Below are 21,820 nucleotides of genomic sequence, written 5' to 3' on the forward strand. Positions count from 1 at the left end.
TTTAGCCATGTTTATTTTGCACTGCCAATCAGTAGAATGTTCTACTATTTCATCAAGCATATTGCTAAAATTCTGAGTGTCTCTGACTCACTGTGCTTATAGGCCACACAACAACACCATATGCATCGTGTGTGTGAGAGAGAGAGAGGGTGAATACTACCGGTGTTGGCGATCTGAGCTGACCATCTGTTTTGTTCTTGTTGCACGTGTGATGGATTGGTCTAGCCAATAGCTAAAAGTCTAACAAAAAACGGAGAATATTCCTATCATACTAAGCATCATTCTTTAACTATGCACAAAATACCATGAATCACAAACACCTCAATTAGCCTACAGTATGGCATACAGCATTTTTAGTTTATAAAGTATTAGATAGTCTATTTCAGTCTGAAACTACTACCAAAACAAAACACTACCTGCTGAGCTCAGTCAGCACCAGAGGCCAAACCAGATGCCGCGTTCACGTGATAGTCGGAACCAGGAATCTCGGACATTTCCGACTTGCTAACTGGTTGAACGCGGCACGTGTATAACTACAACCAGTTAGCAAGCGAGTTTCCTAGGTTCGACTATTACGTGAACGCTTCAAGTGAGCTGCTAGTGAAAACATTACGGCAGCTGGAGCGCATAGACGGCGCTGACGTCAAAGAAATTGCTCATCAGAAACTTGGCTGTAGCCTAGCAGCCCATGATTAAGACGAGAACACGAACTGGTAAAACAATGATATGTATAGCCTATTTCTGTGCAAACGCTAATATGTAATCACAACTCGATGAGCGATGCATTTTAGGCATATATTTTCAGGGGATCACAGTTGCAAAATACGTTGTCTGCCAGACGCGCCTTATGTAATTCTGTCGCATGTTGCAATGTGTGTGTGAATCCGTGTGATATTTGATAAAGGTGATATAAATATATATTGTGCAAACTAATATTTCGATCTATTAATCACAGGCAGGAACTACTATTTTGTATTTTGTAGCCTAGATAGTAGGCCTACATTCTCTAGATCCGGGCTTTCAATGGTTTTATTCAAGCCTACAATTGCATGGCTAAGTCGATTGCACTGTCGTGTCGTGATCTATCAAAACAAATTGTTAATAGTCTGATTTGGCACTTGAGCATGCGTATATGGTGCCTTTAAAATTATGGAATGATATGATAATATTGATTATATATTTGTTCCAACTGCTCTCTAAAAAGCATCACAACAAAAATATCCCATATTCTTCATGTCAGAGTTTTCTTCCCTGATGTGTTTTGTCAGATGGACAACAGCAGAACACATCATGAAAGACATTGACACGAGAGGGAGTGACAAAGATGATACCTGGTGAGTGATCTGAAAGAACTAACACCCAAGGACTTAAACATTTGGAAGTCACTTTTATCAGTTACCTTCATAATTATTCCAGGTGTGATGGGACAGAGAACGAGGAAGAGGAGGTTCCTATAAGAAGAAGTTTCTCTGTGGAGGATCTTCTGGATGAGGTGGAGAAAATCAGCAATGTTGCCTCTGGAGGCTCAAAGGTCAGGAAACAAACAGGAAGTCCTGCATCTAGAGTCTACAGTATCTCTCAACCCTATTATATTGTTATGATCACTACTCATACACATTCATCCTGTTGATGTCTGTGGTTGTCCTGTGGTGGTGGATGTCCAAGGTGAAGGTGGTGGTGAGACTGTGGAAAGATGGCTTCACCCTGAATGACGAGGAGTTCAGGAGCTACTCTGTACAGGAGAACCAGGATTTCCTCGAAGCCATCAAACGAGGGTATGGCAACTATTCTTACTTTAATATACTAGGTTAATTGATCAAATATCCCGTCTATATATACTTTAGCTTTTTTCCTGATCCTGATCTTCCCATCCACCCCTCCCCTTTCCTTGCTGATTTATCTACCAGTTTTGTTCTTCTCTCTGTAAAATGTATTGATTGGTTGGTTGACTGGCCTGTCTGTCCGGTTCCAGTGAGCTGCCTGTGGAGTTGGAGAGCAGGGCAGAGGAGGAGGAACTAGAGGTGAATGTAGAGGATCTAACAGAGGAGGCGTATGTTCCCAGGAAGAAGACCTTTCACCCCTTCAGTGGGCCAGGGTACAGGCTGGGCAGGTGAGACATGTAATGAGACAGATAGACAGACAGACATGCAGACAGACGGATAGACTGACAGACAGACAGGGAGAGAGAAGAAGGCTGGGCAGGTGAGACGGCTCAGTCAGAAGTTCTTGCAATTTCCTTGGTGGTTGTGTCATGCTATATTATAGCACTAGGTGTCACTCTAAAACATCTTCAAAGTTTTGTCATGTGACATCTTCAAAGACTTTGACTGTGTGTGCGTTTGTGTCCAGTGTTGCTCCCAGAGTAGTGGTCCGGTCTCCATCGGTGCACGAGGAGGGGGAGTTCCTCCCGATCCCCATGATAACACTGGACCACGGCCTCCCTGTCACCTCTCTGCAAATCTGGTTGGCTGACGGCAGGAGGCTGGTGCAGAGGTTCAACCTATCACACAGGTGGATATTACACTGATATAACCCCTCATACTATCCACACAAAAACAATCTTTTGTCAAAACGCAAAATCGTGATGATGTGGTCAGTGACACTTTGCTTCTTGAAAGTCCAATATCTTGAAAACTTGACTGCTGACATGCAAAACATGTCAGCAGTCAAGTTTGTATCAACAGTGGACTAATAAACTATATTTTGGTATTTTTTGTTTCGAGTGAATTTTCCCTTTAACAGTATAGGAACTCACTGTATAGGAATGTGTCTGTCCTAAAGTGCCCTGCCTAAGCAGTTGATCCTTACATCCATGATTCTTATAAGCTCAGTACACTGAATAAGCCAGGTCTTTTAAGGTTATCCTACTGACCATGACATAATCGTTCAAATTCATCCTCGCTTGATCTAGCGTGCCTGACTCTGCACATGGGCCATGTTATCCCCTAGCACAGGGCATCATGTTACAGTTGAAGTCGTAAGTTTACATACACCTTAGCCAAATACATTTAAACTCAGTTTTTCACAATCCCTGACATTTAATCCTGGTCAGAAATCCCTGTCCTAGGTCAGTTAGGATCACCACTTTATTTTAAGAATGTGAAATGTCAGAATAATAGTTGAGAGTGATTTATTTCAGCTTTTACTTATTTCATCACATTCCCAGTGGGTCAGAAGTTTACATACACTCAATTACTATTTGGTAGCATTGCCTTTAAATTGTTTAACTTGGGTCAAATGTTTCAGGTAGCCTTCCACAAGCTTCCCACAATAAGTTGGGTGAATGTTGGCCCATTCCTCCTAACAGAGCTGGTGTAACTGATTCAGGTTTGTAGGCCTCCTTGCTCGCACATGCTTTTTAGGTTCTGCCCACACATTTTCTATAGTATTGAGGTCAGGGCTTTGTGATGGCCACTCCAATACCTTGACTTTGTTGTCCTTTAGCCATTTTGCCACAACTTTGGAAGTATGCTTGGGGTCATTGTCCATTTGGAAGACCCATTTGCAACCAAGCTTTAACTTCCTGACTGATGTCTTGAGATGTTGCTTCAATATATCCACATAATTTTCCTGCCTCATGAAGCCATCTATTTTGTGAAGTGCACCAGTCCCTCCTGCAGCAAAGCTGACCATAACCCTAACCCAGTCCCTCCTGCAGCTAACCCTAACCCTTTTGACTGAGAGTAACTTAACATTGCAGAGAGCAATAGAAGTGAGTACGTCAATGGAAATGGCAAATAAAGACGCACAACAGCTAAGTGCATCGACCAAAGTGCATAAGGTGTCTATGTGGTTAAAAAACAAGGCAGGGGGTGGCAAGCCATGCTATCGCTGTGGGAAACCAGGTCACCAAGCAGAGGAGTGTTGGTGCAAAGACGTAGACTGCAGAAGTTGTGGGAAAAAGGGTCACATCGAACGTGCATGTAAAAACAAAAAGACACAATCAAACAAAAGTACTGAACAAAGCCATATCTTTGCTGTCTGAGGCTTTATACAAGGAGAAACTACATCACACTACAGCCCACAAAGATGACGCTGAAAACATACACCGGTGAGTTTGTTCCAGTGAGAGGAAGCGTGATTGTTACGGTGGAGCTCAACAAACAGAAGGTAAAGCTACCACTCTACATTGTGAAAGGCAACCATCCATCATTGCTAGGACGCACATGGCTGGAAAAGATCAAACTAAACTGGCAGGAAATTCACATGGTTGCAAAAGAGGACACAAACCTACAAGGGATATTGAGGAAACACGCGGATGTGTTCAAAGGAGAACTTGGCAGTATGAAGGACATAACAGTTAACTTCTCTAGGGTAGGGGGCAGCATTCGGAATTTTGGATGAAATGCATGCCCAAATTAAACTGCCTGCTTCTCGGGCCCAGAAGATATGATATGCATATAACTGATAGATTTGGATAGAAAACACTCTAAAGTTTCCAAAACTGTTAAAATAGTGTCTGAGAGTATAACAGAACTGATTTGGCAGGTGAAAACCTGAGAAAAATCCATTCAGGAAGTAGTTTTTTTTTTGGTTTTGTAGTTTTCTATTCAATGCCATTACAGTATCCATTGACTTAGGACTCAAATTGCAGTTTCTATGCCTTCCACTAGATGTCAACAGTCTAGAAATTGTTTCAGGCTTGTATTCTGAAAAATTAAGAAGTAAGAGCAGTCTGAATGAGTGGACCCTAAAGTGTCACAGAGCTTTTTCATGCGCGAGACCGAGAGAGTGCGTTTCTTGTTTACCTTTTAAATTGACAACGTTATTGTCCGGTTGAAATATTATCGATTATTTAGGCTAAAAACAACCTGAGGATTGAATATAAACATCGTTTGACATGTTTCTATTAACTTTACGGATACAATTTGGATTTTTTTGTCTTCCTGTTTTGACTGCGTTTGAGCCTGTGGATTACTGAAGAAAACGCGCAAGCAAAACGGAGGTTTTTGGATATAAAGAGACTTTATCGAACAAAAGGAACATTTATTGAGTAAATGAATGTCTGCTAAGTGCAACCATATGAAGATCATCAAAGGTAAGGGATTAATTTTATCTCTTTCTGACTTGTGTAACTGTTCTACTTGGCTGGTTACTGTTTGTAATGATTTGTCTAGTGGGCTATGTTCTCCAATAATCGTAAGGTATGCTTTCGCCGTAAAGCATTTTTTAAAATCTGACACCGTGGTTGGATTCACAAGAAGTTCATCTTTGAAACTATGTAAAATATGTTTTGTTTTCAGAATTTTTATAATGAGTATTTCTGTATTTGAATTTGGCGCCCAGCAGTTTCACTGGCTGTTGAAGAGGTGGGACGTTAACGTCTCACGTACCCAAGAGAGGTTAAACTGACCGTGAAACCAGACAACAAGCCAAAATGCTTCAAAGATAGAACTGTCCCATACCCCATAAAACCAAAAGTTGAAATTGAGCTAAACAGACTAGTCGAGAGTGGAGTATTGGATCCAGTGAATGTTAGTGAATGGGCTACACCCATTGTTCCAGTCATAAAAAAAGATGGATCACTCAGACTCTGTGGTGATTTCAAAGTCACCATTAACCCAGTCTTGACTGCTGAAAAATATCCACTACCCCTCCATGACGACCTCTTTTCTGGTTTAGCTGGAGGACAAAAATTCAGTAAGATAGACTTATGTCAGGCCTATCTACAGATGCATGTGGACCAAGAGTCACAAGAACTGTTGACCATAGTGACTCAAAGGACTTTACAGGTACTGGAGGCTTCTTTTTGGAATCACCTCAGCTCCGGCCTTGTTTCAGAGAGTTATGGACCAGATACTGAGCGGGCTCACTGGGGTCCAATGTTACCTCGATGATCTACTCATCACCGGCAAAGACGAGCAGGAGCACCTGAGAAACCTGAAGGCTACACTACAGAGATTGGAGGAGTACGGTCTGAGGGTCCGGAAGGACAAATGCGAGTTTTTCCGGCCCTCTTGAGTACCTGGGCCACGTCATCGACAGTTCGGGGCTCCACAAGGCGCCATCGAAGGTGAAGGCCGTTGCGGAAGCTCTATCCCCACAGAACGTGAGTCAGCTGAGATCATTCTTAGGACTACTGACATACTACGCAAAGTTTGTGCCAAACCTAGCTAACATGTTAAAGCCACTGCATGAACTTTTGAACAAAACCAAACAGTGGAAGTGGACAGACAGATGTGAGGAGGCCTTCAAGAAAGTGAAAACAGCCTTAGCTCAGTTAGAGGCCCTAACCCACTTAAACCCCAACTTGCCATTACAGTTGGCATGTGATGCATCGCCTAATGGCGTTGGTGCAGTTGTCTCACACATCATGCCATCAGGTGAAGGCCAAATTCTTCCGCATCGCGGACCTTAAGTAAAGCCGAGAGCAATTATGCACAGATAGAGCGTGAAGGACTCGCGATTGTGTTTGGAGTTAAGAAATGTCATCAGTTTCTGTTTGGCCGACAATTCACACTGCTGACGGACCATAGACACCTCACCTCCATCTTTGGTCCCCACACCGGCATTCCGTCGCTTGCAGCCAGCCGCATGCAGCGATGGACGTTATTGTTATCTGCTCACCAGTACGATATCAAGTACAGAAGGTCTGAGCAGCACTGCAATGCGTACGGCCTCTCAAGGCTTCCCTTACCTGTCGCACACACTGAGCACTCCCAGGCTGAAATCTTCTACTTCAAGGAAGTGACGAAGGAAGGAAGGAAGGAAGTTACATCTGAAGGAAGTTACATCTGTCCAAGTGAAAGAGTTCACCCACACTGATCCAGTGATGTCTGAGGTCGTGGACATTGTCACTCGTGGAAAAGAAGTAGAGATGTCGGACAGCCTACAACCTTACCTAGTGAGGAGAAACGAGCTCACAGTTCAGTTTGGATGCTTGCTATGGGGTTTTCGAGTCATCATACCGCCGCCACTGAGAAGGCAGGTGCTTGAAGAACTCCATTCAGGGCACTGTGGCATGGTGCAAATGAAGGAGATTGCACGCAGCTACTTTTGGTGGCCAGGTCTGGACGCAGCTATCGAAGACAAGGTCAAGTCATGTTCTGCATGTCAAAAGATGAGGAACATGCCTCAGCTAGCGCCACCACCCATGGGACTTCCCAGAGGAGCCTTGGCAGCGAGTCCACATAGACTATGCAGGCCCACTGGAGGATTGTATGTTCTTAGTCGTAGTTGACGCACACAGTAAATGGCCTGAGGTCACAGTGATGAAGAGCACCTCAGTGGAGAGAACCATCGAAGAGCTACGGTCAATCTTCAGTCGCTTCGGCTTGCCAACGCAACTCGTTAGTGATAATGGCCCCCAACTGGTGTCTGAAGAGTTCCGGTCATTCATGGAAGCAAATGGAATTCAACACATCAAGTCAGCGCCGTATCACCCTGCAACAAACGGCCTCGCTGAAAGGTTTGTCCAAACGATGAAGCAAGCTTTAAAATCATCACAAGGGAACGGCTCCCTCAATAGGCGTCTAAACACCTTCCTGTTAACATACAGAAACACTCCCCACGCTACAACCAAAGTGATACCCGCGTCAGCCATGATGAAAAGACAGCTTCGCACGCGACTCGACCTCCTGAGACCTCCAAAGACGAAACAGGTTGTACAGACACAACAGCGAGCACAGGTGGAGAGAAGGAGCAAAGCAAAAGACAGAAGCTTCATGGCTGGAGAGAGAGTTCTTGCTCGGAACTACTGCAAAGGTCCAAAGTGGATACCAGCCACAGTGGTTGCACAAACAGGGCCTGTGTCCTACACAGTTCACACATAATCTGGAGGAGACATGTGGATTAACTGTTGCCAGGAACAAACCTCAGAGATGACTCATTCAAGTGACAAACCAAGATCAGCTACTGGAGACCTACCATGACTACGAGCCATCACCTGAACATCTACTGCAGCAACCTACAAATGTGGAAAGTGCTCCAGACTCACCTGAACCAGCCAGAGTGCCTATGCAGGGTACTGTTGCACCCCAGTCTGGGCATACACCATCACCACTCAGACTCAGAGATAATGTGACTGTAGACTCATCTGTACGAGTTCATTTATTTACATTAAGAGAACTTATGTTAAAAAGAAAACCATAGGCAAAACAGTGAATATTTACTTTTTCCTTATGAGTCATCAAAGGTAAAGGGGGAGGAATATGTTGTGTATTGATATTCTAGTTTTGTCCCTTTAGGGCACCTGTAACCCCCCCTTGCTTACCTACGTTGAAATGTTCTTCCTGTGAAACGCATAAAAAAAATGCCCACGTTAATTTCTACTCATGTCCTGTCCTTATATTAGTTGTATAAGTAATACAGTGTGCTCTACAACACACTGGAATTGTGATAGTGAAATAATCTGTCTGTAAACAATTGTTGGAAAAATTACTTGTGTCATGCACAAAGTAGATGTCCTAACCGACTTGCCAAAACTATGGTTTGTTAACAAGAAATTTGTGGAGTGGTTGAAAAACGAGTTTTAATGACTCCAACCTAAGTGTATGTAAACCTCCGACTTCAATTGTATATCATATGATTAGAATTCCCAGAACAGGCACTCCAATTCAAGTCAAAGTTTCATATTGGTTGTGAGGGGAAGAAATACCGGTATGTCCATTCTTTACATTCTATTTCTATCTAATGTGTTCTGTCTCCTGCTGCATGGGGCCTGCTGACTGCAGAAAACCTGATGTGACAGTGTAGATCTATACGATCCCTAGAAAGGGATTGCGTAACTGAGATGCAGGATTTATTATGTAACGGTTAGCTGAGCAAGACAGGGAGAGAAGTATGGGTTCCCTATGGGGCTTCATATCAATATGAGATCATGTTTACTATATACAGTGCATTCAGAAATTATTCAGACCCTTTGACTTTTTCCACATTTTGTTACCTTACTGCCTCATTCTAAAATGGATTAAATCGTTTTTCCCCCTCATCAATTTACATACAATACCCCATAATGTCAAAGCAAAAACAAGGTTTTAGAATATTTAGCTAATTTATTTTTAAAAACTACTGAAATATCACATTTACATAAGTATTCAGACCCAGTACTTATTCAGACCCAGTACTACTCAGTACTTTGTTGAAGCACCTTTGGCAGCAATTACAGCCTCGAGTCTTCTTGGCTATGACGCTACAAGCTTGGCACACCTGTATTTGGGGAGTTTCTCCCATTCTACTTACAGATTGTCTAAGCTCTGTCAGGTTGGATGGGGGAGCGTTGCTGCACAGCTATTTTCAGGTCTCTCCAGCGATGTTTGATCGGGTTCAAGTCTGGGCTCTGGCTGGGACACTCAAGGACATTCAGAGACTTGTCCCGAAGCCACTCCTGCGTTGTTTTGGCTGTGTGCTTAGGGTCGTTGTCCTGTTGGAAGGTGAACCTTCTCCCCAGTCTGAGGTCCTGAGTGCTCTGGAGCAGGTTTTCAACAAGGATCTCTCTGTACTTTGCTCCGTTCATCTTTCCCTCGATCCTGACTAGTCTCCCAGTCCCTGCCGCTGAAAAACATCCCCACAGCATGATAATGATGCCACCACCATACTTCACCTTAAGGGTGGTGCCAGGTTTCTTCCAGACTTGACAGTTGGCATTCAGGCCAAAGAGTTCAACCTTGGTTTCATCAGAACAGAGACTCTTGTTTCTCATGGTTCGAGAGTCTTTAGGTGACTTTTGGCAAACTCCAAGCGGGATGTCATGTGCCTTTTACTGAGGAGTGGCTTCTGTTTAGCCATACTACCATAAAGGCCTGATTGGTGGAGTGCTGCAGAGAAGGTTGTCCTTTTGGAAGGTTCTCCCATCTCTACAGAGGAGCTCTGTCACAGTGACCATCGGGTTCTTGGTGTCACCTCCCTGACCAAGGCCCTTCTCCCCCGATTACTTAGTTTGCCTGGGCGGACAGCTCCAGGAAGTGTCTTGGCGGTTCCAAACTTCTTCCATTTAAGAATGATGGAGGCCACTGTGTTCTTGGGGGCCTTCAATGCTGCAGAACATTTTTTGTTACCCTTCCCCATATCTGTTCCTCGTCACAATTCTGTCTTGGAGCTCTACGGACAATTCCTTCAACCTCATGGCTTGGTTTTTGCTCTGACATGCACTGTCAACTGTGGGACCTTTATACACTGCTCAAAAAAATAAAGGGAACACTTAAACAACACAATGTAACTCCAAGTCAATCACACTTCTGTGAAATCAAACTGTCCACTTAGGAAGTAACACTGATTGACAATAAATTTCACATGCTGTTGTGCAAATGGAAAAAACAATAGGTGGAAATTATAGACAATTAGCAAGACACCCCCAATAAAGGAGTGGTTCTGCAGGTGGTGACCACAGACCACTTCTCAGTTCCTATGCTTCCTGGCTGATGTTTTGGTCACTTTTGAATGCTGGCGGTGCTTTCACTCTAGTGGTAGCATGAGACGGAGTCTACAACCCACACAAGTGGCTCAGGTAGTGCAGCTCATCCAGGATGGCACATCAATGCGAGCTGTGGCAAGAAGGTTTGCTGTGTCTGTCAGCGTAGTGTCCAGAGCATGGAGGCGCTACCAGGAGACAGGCCAGTACATCAGGAGATGTGGAGGAGGCCGTAGGAGGGCAACAACCCAGCAGCAGGACCGCTACCTCCGCCTTTGTGCAAGGAGGAGCACTGCCAGAGCCCTGCAAAATGACCTCCAGCAGGCCACAAATGTGCATGTGTCTGCTCAAACGGTCAGAAACAGACTCCATGAGGGTGGCATGAGGGCCCGACGTCCACAGGTGGGGGTTGTGCTTACAGCCCAACACCGTGCAGGACGTTTGGCATTTGCCAGAGAACACCAAGATTGGCAAATTCGCCACTGGCGCCCTGTGCTCTTCACAGATGAAAGCAGGTTCACACTGAGCACGTGACAGAGTCTGGAGACGCCGTGGAGAACGTTCTGCTGCCTGCAACATCCTCCAGCATGACCGGTTTGGCGGTGGGTCAGTCATGGTGTGGGGTGGCATTTCTTTGGGGGGCCGCACAGCCCTCCATGCGCTCGCCAGAGGTAGCCTGACTGCCATTAGGTACCGAGATGAGATCCTCAGACCCTTTGTGAGACCATATGCTGGTGCGGTTGGCCCTGGGTTCCTCCTAATGCAAGACAATGCTAGACCTCATGTGGCTGGAGTGTGTCAGCAGTTCCTGCAAGAGGAAGGCATTGATGCTATGGACTGGCCCGCCCGTTCCCCAGACCTGAATCCAATTGAGCACATCTGGGACATCATGTCTCGCTCCATCCACCAACGCCACGTTTCACCACAGACTGTCCAGGAGTTGGCGGATGCTTTAGTCCAGGTCTGGGAGGAGATCCCTCAGGAGACCATCCGCCACCTCATCAGGAGCATGCCCAGGCGTTGTAGGGAGGTGATACAGGCACGTGGAGGCCACACACACTACTGAGCCTCATTTTGACTTGTTTTAAGGACATTACATCAAAGTTGGATCAGCCTGTAGTGTGGTTTTCCATTTTAATTTTGAGTGTGACTCCAAATCCAGACCTCCATGGGTTGATAAATTTGATTTACATTGATCATTTTTGTGTGATTTTGTTGTCAGCACATTCAACTATGTAAAGAAAAGTATTTAATAAGAATATTTCATTCATTCAGATCTAGGATGTGTTATTTTAGTGTTCCCTTTATTTTTTTGAGCAGTGTATATCATGTCCAATCAGTTGAATTTACCACAGGTGGACTGGAATCAAGTTGTATAAACATCTCAAGGATGATCAATGGAAACAGGATGCACCTGAGCTCAATTTCAAGTCTCATATCAAAGGGTTTGAATACTTATGTAAATAATGTATTTCTGTTTTCGCTTTGTCATTATGGGGTATTGTGTGTAGATTGATGGGGGGGAAATATTTTAATCCATTTTAGAATACGGCTGTAATGTAAAAAGTAAAGGGTCTGAATATTTTCTGAATGCACTGTATGTTGTTGAAATACAATAGATGTTCGTAATCACCCCCCAGACACACCTGGCTAATTTGATTGGTCATGCAATCATTCTCTTGCGAAGTGGAGTCTTTCGTTTGAACATGTAGCTAGCTAGCTAAACAGTGAACCATAATCCCAATCCATAGCTACAGTACAAACGGATTGTCATAGCTAGCCTCCATGCATGAAATTCTGAAGTTTGAATCTGCCGGTAGCTAAAGCAAACCAACTAGGTTCAATGTTAACTAGCTAGCTAACATTAGGCTATAACTAGTAATGCAGATGGATTTCTGAGACACAGACAATATTATTAGACAGATCATACACTTGACGTTAGCTAGCGCGCCAGCAAGCTAACGTTTGGTAGTTCGCGAACAGTACGCTTAAACTTGCAATGAAAATGGCTTTCAGACTATATTTTTTATAAACGTATCATATCTGAACATGTAGCTAGACTCTTACCCATATACATGGATGAACTCTTCACAGGAGCGAGTCTTTTCCATTTGGTTTGTCGCTAGCTACAGCTTGTTTGGCCCGTTGTTGTGTCAAGTCACACGGACTGTGTGCAGAAAGTAGTCCATCACAACTTTTCCCCACTGATCTTTGTTGATTGTGCCGGCCCAGCAATGTTGTTGGGAGCAGTATCAACACGTTAAAAAAAATCAACGGTAGCAAGGATTATCGACACATACTGTATTTACACTACCGTTCAAAAGTTTGGGGTCACTTAGAAATGTCCTTGTTTTTGAAAGAAAGGCTATTTTTTTTTGTCCATTAAAATAACGTCAAATTGATCAGAAATACAGTGTAGACGTTGTCAATGTTGTAAATGACTGTTGTAGCTGGAAACGGCTGATATTTTTTTAATGGATTATTTACATAGGCGTACAGAGGCCCATTATCAGCAACCATCACTCCTGTGTTACAATGGCACGTTGTTAGCTAATCCAGGTTTATAATTTTAAAAGGCTATTTGTTCGTTAGAAAACCCTTTTGCAATTATGTTAGCGCAGCTGAAAACTGTTGTTCTGATTAAAGAAGCAATAAAACTGGCCTTCTTTAGACTAGTTGAGTATCTGGAGCATCAGCATTTGTGGCTTTGTTTACATGCTCAAAATTGCCAGAAATAAAGACCTTTCTTCTGATACTCGTCAGTCTATTCTTGTTCTCAGAAATGCTGGTTATTCCATGAGAGAAATGGTCAAGAAACTGAGGATCTTGTACAACGCTGTGTACTACTCCCTTCACAGAACAGCACAAACTGGCTCGAACCAGAATAGAAAGGGGAGTGGGAGGCCGCCGTGCACAAATGAGCAATAGGACCAGTACATTAGAGTGTCTAGTTTGAGAAACAGACACCTCACAAGTCCTCAACTGGCAGCTTCATTAAATAGTACCCTCAAAACACTAGTCTCAACGTCAACAGTGAAGAGGCGACTCCGGGATGCTGGCCTTCTAGGCAGAGTTGCAAAGCAAAAGCCATATCTCAGACTGGCCAATAGAAAGAAAAGATTAAGATGGGCAAAAGAACACAGACACTGGACAGAGGAACTCTGCCTAGAAAGCCAGCATTCTGGAGTCGCCTCTTCACTGTTGACGTTGATACTGGTGTTTTGAGGGTACTATTTAATGAAGCTGCCAGTTGAGGACTTGTGAAGCATCTGTTTAAAGTCTAAAGAAGGCCAGTTTTTTATTGCTTTTTTAATCAGAACAACAGTTTTCAGCTGTGCTAACATAATTGCAAAAGGTTTTTTGAATGATCAAATAGCCTTTTAAAATTATAAACTTGGATTAGCTAACACAACGTGCCATTGGAACACAGGATTGATGGTTGCTGATAATGGTCCTCTGTACGCCTATGTAGATATTCCATAAAAATCTGCCGTTTCCAGCTACAACAGTCATGAACAACATCAACAATGTCTTTCTGATCAATTTGATGGACAAAAAATTTGCTTTTCTTTCAAAAACAAGGACATTTCTAAGTGACCCCAAGCTTTTGAACGGTAGTGTATATTTACAGATGGCATGCAAGTTTGTTATTAAGGCACATGAAAGTTCACATGTTCCAGAAGGTATTTCTGCCAAGAAACGCATACATTTTTTTTTATGCCTCTATTTTGAAGTAGTGATGTTTGACATACACCTAGCTTCTTGAAACAGGTTGCATATATAGTGGTATAGAGCAGGGGTTCCCAAACTTTTTCACTCAGGCCACCCTTCCAGCATTGGGGAACATCCTGCGCTCCCCCTTGCGCGCGAGTGCGCAACACACCTATTTCTATGGGCACAAGCACTGTTCATGACACAAACTGTTCACACCCCTCTTGTTGTCGTAGAAAACATTTAGCATGATTAAAGCTTATTTCTATTAACTTTTTGCCATGTTTATTCGATGTATATTTCAGTGACTCAAACGTAACAACGAAATCTATGGGCTAAAAAATGTTAGCTGATGTGGGCTAGTTGATCTGGACATTTTCTGACAAGTTATAAATAGCTCTATAAGGTATGCAATGACTGACATGGCAGGAGGAAAACGAATGATGCACAACCCAATTTAGAAATTGCGCCCCACCGTTTGGGAACCACTGGTATAGAGAGCAATGGTGTGTAGATGGTTTGTAGGGGAAATACTTGACTATTTTCCTGTTATGTTGTTCCGAGACACAGTTTGCTAATAAGTGATCATTAGTATTTATTTACCGAATTTCTGAATTAACAGAATTGTTTGCCAATGCTAATTTTGTGTGTATGTTTGTGTGCCTGCATGAGTCCCTCTATGCGTCTGTATGGGTGAGCTCATCTCTGTGTTGTGTCCTCCTCAGGATTAGTGACGTTCACGACTATGTCCAGCGCTGTCAGAGGAACGGCTCACCTTTCATCTTGACCACCTCACTTCCTTTCCGCGAGCTCCGGGAGGAGGAGCTAAGTCTGGAGCAGGCGGACCTAGCTAATGCTGTCATCGTCCAGAGGCCCCTCAACACAGAGGCCCCCTTCGGACACTCCTGAGTCCTGACCAATTGGAACATTCACAGAGACCCTGAAATCCCACCCACTGGTCACACAACCCTTTTCCCAACAGAAACATCCCTCTTAGTTCACTCCTGAAGTGAAGGCAATACTCATATACAGTAGTCCCTCTGGTCTGTCCAGGGTGGAGATGTTGCTCCCAGTCCCCAGTCACAGCCCCCCTTATATACACCCCAGCCTCCTCTACTCCCCTCTTCCCTCTGTAGCTGCTGACGTCTCACATCACTCCTTGAGCATCAACAGGGCTCCAACTGCCTCCACTACCGCTCTAGCAATGTGTTGAAAACCCAACACAGCCAATTCAGCCGTATCTTCCTATGTGTCTGTCAATCAGTCCTGTAAAATGTTCCCTAAGCTCAACACGTCTTCCTATTCTGTAACTATTACCAAGGATATGGAATACACTGTGAATGTTGTGCACTATTTTAAAGTGCATTAATGTTAATGTGGATTGTGTGATTGGTGGTTATTAAGCGGCTATAGTCTAGCGTGCGTCAAGAAAACATTCTGCATCATCATTCTGTCTTTATGGAAAAGGTGCAATCACATTTAACATTTGACTGCAGTGGGCTAAATCAGGGTCACACAGTGTTTCTTGGTAGTCTTAAACAAATATACTTTGAAACAAAAGTATACACCTCACACATGGAAACTGATTCCATGTCTTTAAATGTACAGTACACTATGCACCACACCTGCTTACTTCCTGATCAATAATAAACTATGTCCTTCAACTATCCAATCATTTTCTTGCTGCTTTAGACCTTTTCTCAACTGATAATGAAAAGTTTAGTTGTACAATTCTTTAGGAAGGGATTCCTTGACTACTAACCTTTTTACATAAAAGATATACATACAATATATTTGGTGTGGTGAAATAGCTTTAATTGATATTTTAGTCATTTAGAAGATGCTCTTATCCAGAGCGACTTACATTGGTCCATTCTATAATGAGACTCCATTTTCACTTGACATGCCTTGTGGTTTTCCACTTGAGTGAGTCCAGTGTGTGTGTGTGTGTGTGTGTGTGTGTGTGTGTCCTGTTCTCTCCCCGGGCTCTGCCTGGTCACGGCAAGATGAATACCATTATCCATATTCAATATTTGAAGCCACAAGGACCACAGGAGACATGGAAGAGAAGAGGACTCAAGGAGAGTAATGTGAGAGCCCTGGGGTGGTCAATATAAGAGGAGAGCAAAGTAGACACAGCTGGAAATACCTTGGACATTGAATCTAATGTCAATATTTTAATCATCATTAGGCCTAAAACCAGACATAGGCCTAGGTATTTTCTTTGTCTTAGCATGTGCTCTTCTGGCCTGGCAGCTTGCCAGCGGGGTCCTGGAGTAAAAGAGAACGCATTTCCTCTCCGCAACATATTTAATAACACTAAGCACGCCTGGAATTACGTCCCATATTTTTCTTTCCAAAAGGGTCTTTTTACCTAAGCCACTATATACCTTTCATTTGCGCATTCCTCTTCACGCATTATTTAGCATTATCTGAAACATGTATGGAGTAATGCGGCTCATATGAGCGATTTCCCGATTGTGATATCTTTCAGAGGCGAATGTTTGGAATGTGTGAAGAAGTCTGGAGGGTTTGGCTGGGTTCTCTGTTTCTGGGCCCTGGCAGCTGGTAGGGTCTCTGAGAGAATGTAGGTAAGTGGACTCTGCTCTGCGGTTAGAGGCTTGCTGCACTTTTGTGAAAGAAGATATTCTGCGAAGAGGATGAGAAGGGAGAGGAGAAGAGACGGGTCTTCTGTGGAACTGCTTGTGCTCTGAAGGAATCGCCGGACAAACACTATTGAGTGAGATTAACCTCTAACAATCTAAAAAGCATGGGATAGTCCTACCGGTATATGTTTATTATAGGCCTGTGTGTTCAGACTGCTGAACACTTGAACTGGACTGACCAGTTACGCACACACCCAGACAGACATTCACACATCCACACACACAATCGTCATAGGTGTTAATGAAACGTGCTCAGACGGAGACCTATAAACTGTATAAACTTGTGTGTGCGCGCGCAATCATACCATTGTGCCTATAAGGTATGATGGTGACTTAGTTAATGAGTTATTTGAAACTCGCAGCATGAGAGCTCCGCAGCACTCTGTCTCTCTCCGGCGGCACTGGTCCCCTCTAGTCACGCACTGATACTCAGCGCCTGTCCCTGTCCCAGTTAATCACATAATGCACTTTAGGGCTACGTCACAGCCAGGTGTCTATCATCCCATCAAACCGGGCAACATATTACGCATTCCTATGCTATAACCACTACAACAACACAGTGCTTCTGGCCCGCATGGGAAACCGATCCAGCCAACTGTCACTCGGGTTTGGTGTCATTATGGTTTGGTCAGGTGCCAGCATCACATAGCACGGATGCAAAGAGGAAGAAGATATTTTAATATGACAGATTTTCACTGTGGGAAAAGTACACTGTTATGATAGCTGGATAGCCACGCCAAAAAATGTCACCAGACAACAATGTTAGTATCATGTGCAATGTATCATTAATCACATATAGATGTTTCATTTTCATTGTCATTACAGACTGAAAAGGAGGGGGGTCTTTGAGAACAGCTTTTTCTTCGACCTAAGGTCAAATCATTTTTATCGGTCATCCTAAGAACTGAATTAGCCGTCTTTCCACGTAAGGACCATGTCCGAACAACCTCTGTTTCATTATATGCAATACCTCTATGTCATAAGCCTGTAATGACTAATGTCATTGTTATTATCACCGCCAGTGACTGTGTTACCGCTGTTGACCACTGAATGGCGCAGGTCCCGCTGTGAGGTGTGTTGAGTGAAGTGGAACGGCAGTGTCTATCAAACACCGCAGTCTCCTGACCTGCTGCTGGAAGCTGTCTCCCTGTGAATCTCTCTCGCTCTCCCTCTCGCTCTCTGAGCCCGCGATTCACTGACTGCCTGAACGCCTTTAATCTACTCTTCTCCATCATCACTCAGGTAAAGCCAATACAGTCTTCTCTTTTTTCATTATAGTGTTATTGCTTGTTTATATGGGATGTGACTGAGATATTGATAGAGATTTGACGTTGTAGGCAATGTACTCACTTATGACAAAACTGCTATGGTAGAGTGAGAATGAATGTCTGTTTAGTTAGATAGACTCATAAACACAAATGTTAGTTGTCTACCAATCTGGGGCATCACTTATTCTTTATCCTCTTTGAGTAATGATACAGAGAGACATTGCATCTCTTATGAATTAGATGTATTCATGGGATGTAGCATTGCTGGCTGACATGAATACATGTGAAATAATAGAGATCAGGGTGAGAAATAGGGGAGCAAATAGGGGAGCGCTCTGAGAGAAACCAATGTGAACGGGAGGATTATGAATGTGTGTGTGTGCTGGGATGTGTGTGTGTGTGTGTGTGTGTGTGTGTGTGTGTGTGTGTGTGTGTGTGTGTGTGTGTGTGTGTGTGTGTGTGTGTGTGTGTGTGTGTGTGTGTGTGTGTGTGTGTGTGTGTGTGTGTGTGTGTGTGTGTGTGTGTGTGTGTGTGTGTGTGTGTGTGTTTGTGTGTGGGACCGCCTGCCTAACTGTGCCCTTTCTTTCAGTCTCAGTTCCAGCCCCAGAGCACTGAGCACAGGGCAGTGTGTGAGTGGCAGATGAAGTGGGCAGCCTCAAGTCCTCCTGACATACACAGGATCACCAGCTCGTCACTGGCCATCACCTAGAGTCACACACATACTTAGAGACACACCCAAACACACACATTCACACTCCCACTCAGACACACACCACATACACTCAGACTTAGTCACACAGATACTTTCAGACTCGGGGACACACACATACACTCAGAGTGACACTTGGAGGCACCATGGCGAAGGGAGAGAACGTATCCCATACCCCAGCCGGAAAGCTCCTCAAGCCCCCAGAGCCATCCTTCACCAAGCCCCCCCACCAGGTAAGGAACACTGCTTTTATTCACTAATTTGAATCAGTTGGCTAGTTTACTCCTGGACTGTCTGACAGCTCAGTGACATTCATGTTCCTTTGGTTTGTGGGTATCTGTCTTGCTGTTCTGCCATGTCTGGATATCAGCAGTTCTTGACTTGGACTGAAATAGGTGCTGGTACTCAGTTAGAGTGAGGGTACTGTTTATATTTAGGTGCAGGAACACCACAATACTTTTGAGCTAATATTCTATAAGAAGTGCAGGAACTCAAGAAGTAGAAATGTTGATCTGCCAGTACTCAGTTCCGGTGAGCTCCTGCCCATGTCAAGCACTGGATATCTGAGAGACTGAGGGCAAGGAGTTAGTTTAGTTGAAAATCAGTTGGATTGTGATTATACTACATTTTAGGACCAGAAATAGAGGACGTTTCTCTCTTTCTCTGTCACATCCAGTCTTGGATGAATGACTTTTCTGTATGCTCACCCTGAATGCCTTTAGGTACCAGTAAAACTGACTGCATGACCACCAGAAGAAAGAATGTGGTGTGTGTGTGTGTGTGTGTGTGTGTGTGTGTGTGTGTGTGTGTGTGTGTGTGTGTGTGTGTGTGTGTGTGTGTGTGTGTGTGTGTGTGTGTGTGTGTGTGTGTGTGTGTGTGTGTGTGTGTGTGTGTGTGTGTGTGTAGCCGTGTACTCGGGTGAGTAAATGGAATGCTTACTTACTGATGGTATACCAGCACACATGCCCAGTGGCGTTTAAAGGCAAGGCAATGACAGACGATGAGCCAAACCTTTATCCTACTATACCATGAGTACATTACCCTGCAGATGTAGCCTATGTGTTACATTATACATCCAATGCATCGATACAGACAACAATAAATACTTGACTTACTACATTGACCTCTACGTGTAGATTCATACTGCCTTTTTCACTGGTGGGAATGCAATGTAGGCTGGCAGTTTTTAGAAGTCATCAATGTGTTTAATGCTGTCCTATTTCAGTGAATAGGTATTGAAGAGAGGCGATGCAATATTTACATAGCTTTTCTGAAAGAATAGATGCAGCGTGACCTTGAGCTGTGTGTGTGTGTGTGTGTGTGTGTGTGTGTGTGTGTGTGTGTGTGTGTGTGTGTGTGTGTGTGTGTGTGTGTGTGTGTGTGTGTGTGTGTGTGTGTGTGTGTGTGTGTGTGTGTGTGTGTGTGTGTGTGTGTGTGTGTGTGTGTGTGTGTGCGTGCCTGCAGCATGGCCCTTACGGGGCCTGGGTGAATTATAGATGCCAAAGAAGCGAAACCAGAGTCTGCAACAGAGGAGACTCAAGCCCCTAATGGGTCACCTGTCATTGTGAGTCCTTTAGCTTCAGTCAGGCATCCTGGTGTTCTATCACCTGATCACAGCTGACAGCTCCAGGCAGGAGAAGAGATGGACTTGTTTGGCTTCTCTATGATTATTGTGTTCAAGTGCTCACGGAATGATCAGAAGTAAGTATCTTACGTGTTGTAATCCTTGGGAAAGTCTGTATGCCAGCTCTGTGCATCCCTTGGCATCACAGAGGCCAGAACATCACACTCTGGTTCCATCCTACCACTAATACACACACACCAGGAAAACTGTCAGTAATATAATACCATAAAATAAAATAATACCATGAAATAATATCAAAATGTTTGAAGAAATTCTACTGGCAGTAAACATTTATGTACAGCTGGACACCAGCTTTATTTCTTTATCCAACCAGCTTTATCTTTCACATATATACATACAGTATGCTACACACTCAATCTGATAGGAATGGTCACAGCAGTGTTAGAAGGAATGCATAAAACATATTGGCTCAGAATTCCCTACTCACTATTCCTTACTCATCCTCTGTGTGCATCACAGTCAGCTCATAGCTAAGATCCTCTTTAAAACATAAAGGCATATCTCCAGAGTCGCTTCCATCCCACCCCTCACAGTAATTAACTTTGTGAATTAGCCCCATTTTCCCAGGGCCACAGTTTGCTGAGGGTATGTTCTCTCTGAGGGGCTGTGTTGTGTGTGTGGATGTGTGTGCATTTATAGGAAGCTAGATAACGTGGGTTCAGACAGCGGAGGGATATCCTGTTTACGTCTGCAGTGATAAGGCCGCAGTAAAACAGACTGTAGTCACACTGTAGTCAGATTCTCTCTCTCTCTCTCTCTCTCTCTCTCTCTCTCTCTCTCTCTCTCTCTCTCTCTCTCTCTCTCTCTCTCTCTCTCTCTCTCTCTCTCTCTCTCTCTCTCTCTCTCTCTCTCTCTCTAAAGCTAGGCAAGCACCACTAATGAACCATCTCAACTATAAATTTGAGATTTTTTGTTGTTGTTGTTTGATGACCGGTGGACTATTTAACCTCCTTGTACAAAGAAAGAGCCTACATACTGAGATACTAAAATGATATGACCTCTCTTTTGTCTGGGTTTACCCCCTCAATGGGAAATTTGTTGTGGGGATACAAATAGTGACGTCAAGCCCAACTATATTCCTAGCTGTAGTGCAGATGAGGGTAAAAAGTAATGAACCAAGACATCACTGATCTGGTACAGACCATGTATAGACAGTATTTTTACCCAACATCAGTTAACCAGCATTCTCTCTCTCGTGACACCAAATACTCTTCTTATCTCCCCATTCGAAGAACATTGGAGTGAGGAGATGAGAGTGGAGTATATACTGAGAGTTTTGAAGGAGAGACCAATATTTTTTTTTTAAGTACGTCTTTTATTGGATAGAGGAGCAACAGTGGGAAATATAGATAGAGAGTGCTGAAATAGTAGTGAGCCAGATTGGAACCCATGCTGTGGTTATACATGGGTTCTGGAGGCAGCAGCCTAGACCACTAGACCACCATAGGCCAGACCGAGACTTTCGAAGTTGAT

At 43.8% G+C, this 21,820-nt stretch overlaps 2 protein-coding genes and 1 long non-coding RNA gene across 3 annotated transcripts in view; 2 read left to right on the top strand and 1 right to left on the bottom strand.

Moving 5' to 3' along the window:
* The first annotated feature begins 558 nt into the window (after positions 1-558).
* Positions 559-15,731, top strand: ubxn2a (UBX domain protein 2A). Its single transcript, XM_071412975.1, has 7 exons — positions 559-713; positions 1,269-1,334; positions 1,417-1,531; positions 1,666-1,775; positions 1,973-2,110; positions 2,350-2,511; positions 14,785-15,731. The coding sequence occupies exons 2-7, from the start codon at positions 1,291-1,293 to the stop codon at positions 14,966-14,968; spliced, it is 753 nt and encodes a 250-aa protein (XP_071269076.1). The 5' UTR covers positions 559-713; positions 1,269-1,290; the 3' UTR covers positions 14,969-15,731.
* On the bottom strand, positions 1,373-12,694 carry LOC139582720 (uncharacterized). The gene is made up of 2 exons (XR_011676408.1): positions 12,416-12,694; positions 1,373-2,500 (listed from the first exon to the last, which is right to left on the bottom strand). It is a non-coding gene; the product is annotated as an uncharacterized lncRNA (long non-coding RNA).
* Positions 15,732-17,815: 2,084 nt separating the features above from the next.
* The window catches only part of mfsd2b (MFSD2 lysolipid transporter B, sphingolipid), a 28,529-nt gene continuing 24,524 nt past the window's right edge, over positions 17,816-21,820 (top strand). Inside the window, exons 1-2 of the mRNA XM_071412960.1 lie at positions 17,816-17,967; positions 18,583-18,935. Coding sequence (XP_071269061.1) covers positions 18,849-18,935 — 87 coding nt within the window. The 5' untranslated portion in view covers positions 17,816-17,967; positions 18,583-18,848. The remainder of the gene's footprint in view (positions 17,968-18,582; positions 18,936-21,820) is intronic.

The sequence above is a fragment of the Salvelinus alpinus genome, chromosome 8, assembly GCF_045679555.1.
Source record: "Salvelinus alpinus chromosome 8, SLU_Salpinus.1, whole genome shotgun sequence".
Lineage (NCBI taxonomy): Eukaryota > Metazoa > Chordata > Actinopteri > Salmoniformes > Salmonidae > Salvelinus > Salvelinus alpinus.

Coding starts and splice junctions, on each gene's coding strand:
- ubxn2a (XM_071412975.1), top strand. CDS start 1,291: ATGAAAGACATTGACACGAGAGGGAGTGACAAAGATGATACCTG. Junction 1,532..1,665: donor TTGCCTCTGGAGGCTCAAAG/GTCAGGAAACAA, acceptor TGGATGTCCAAG/GTGAAGGTGGTGGTGAGACT. Junction 2,512..14,784: donor AGGTTCAACCTATCACACAG/GTGGATATTACA, acceptor TGTCCTCCTCAG/GATTAGTGACGTTCACGACT.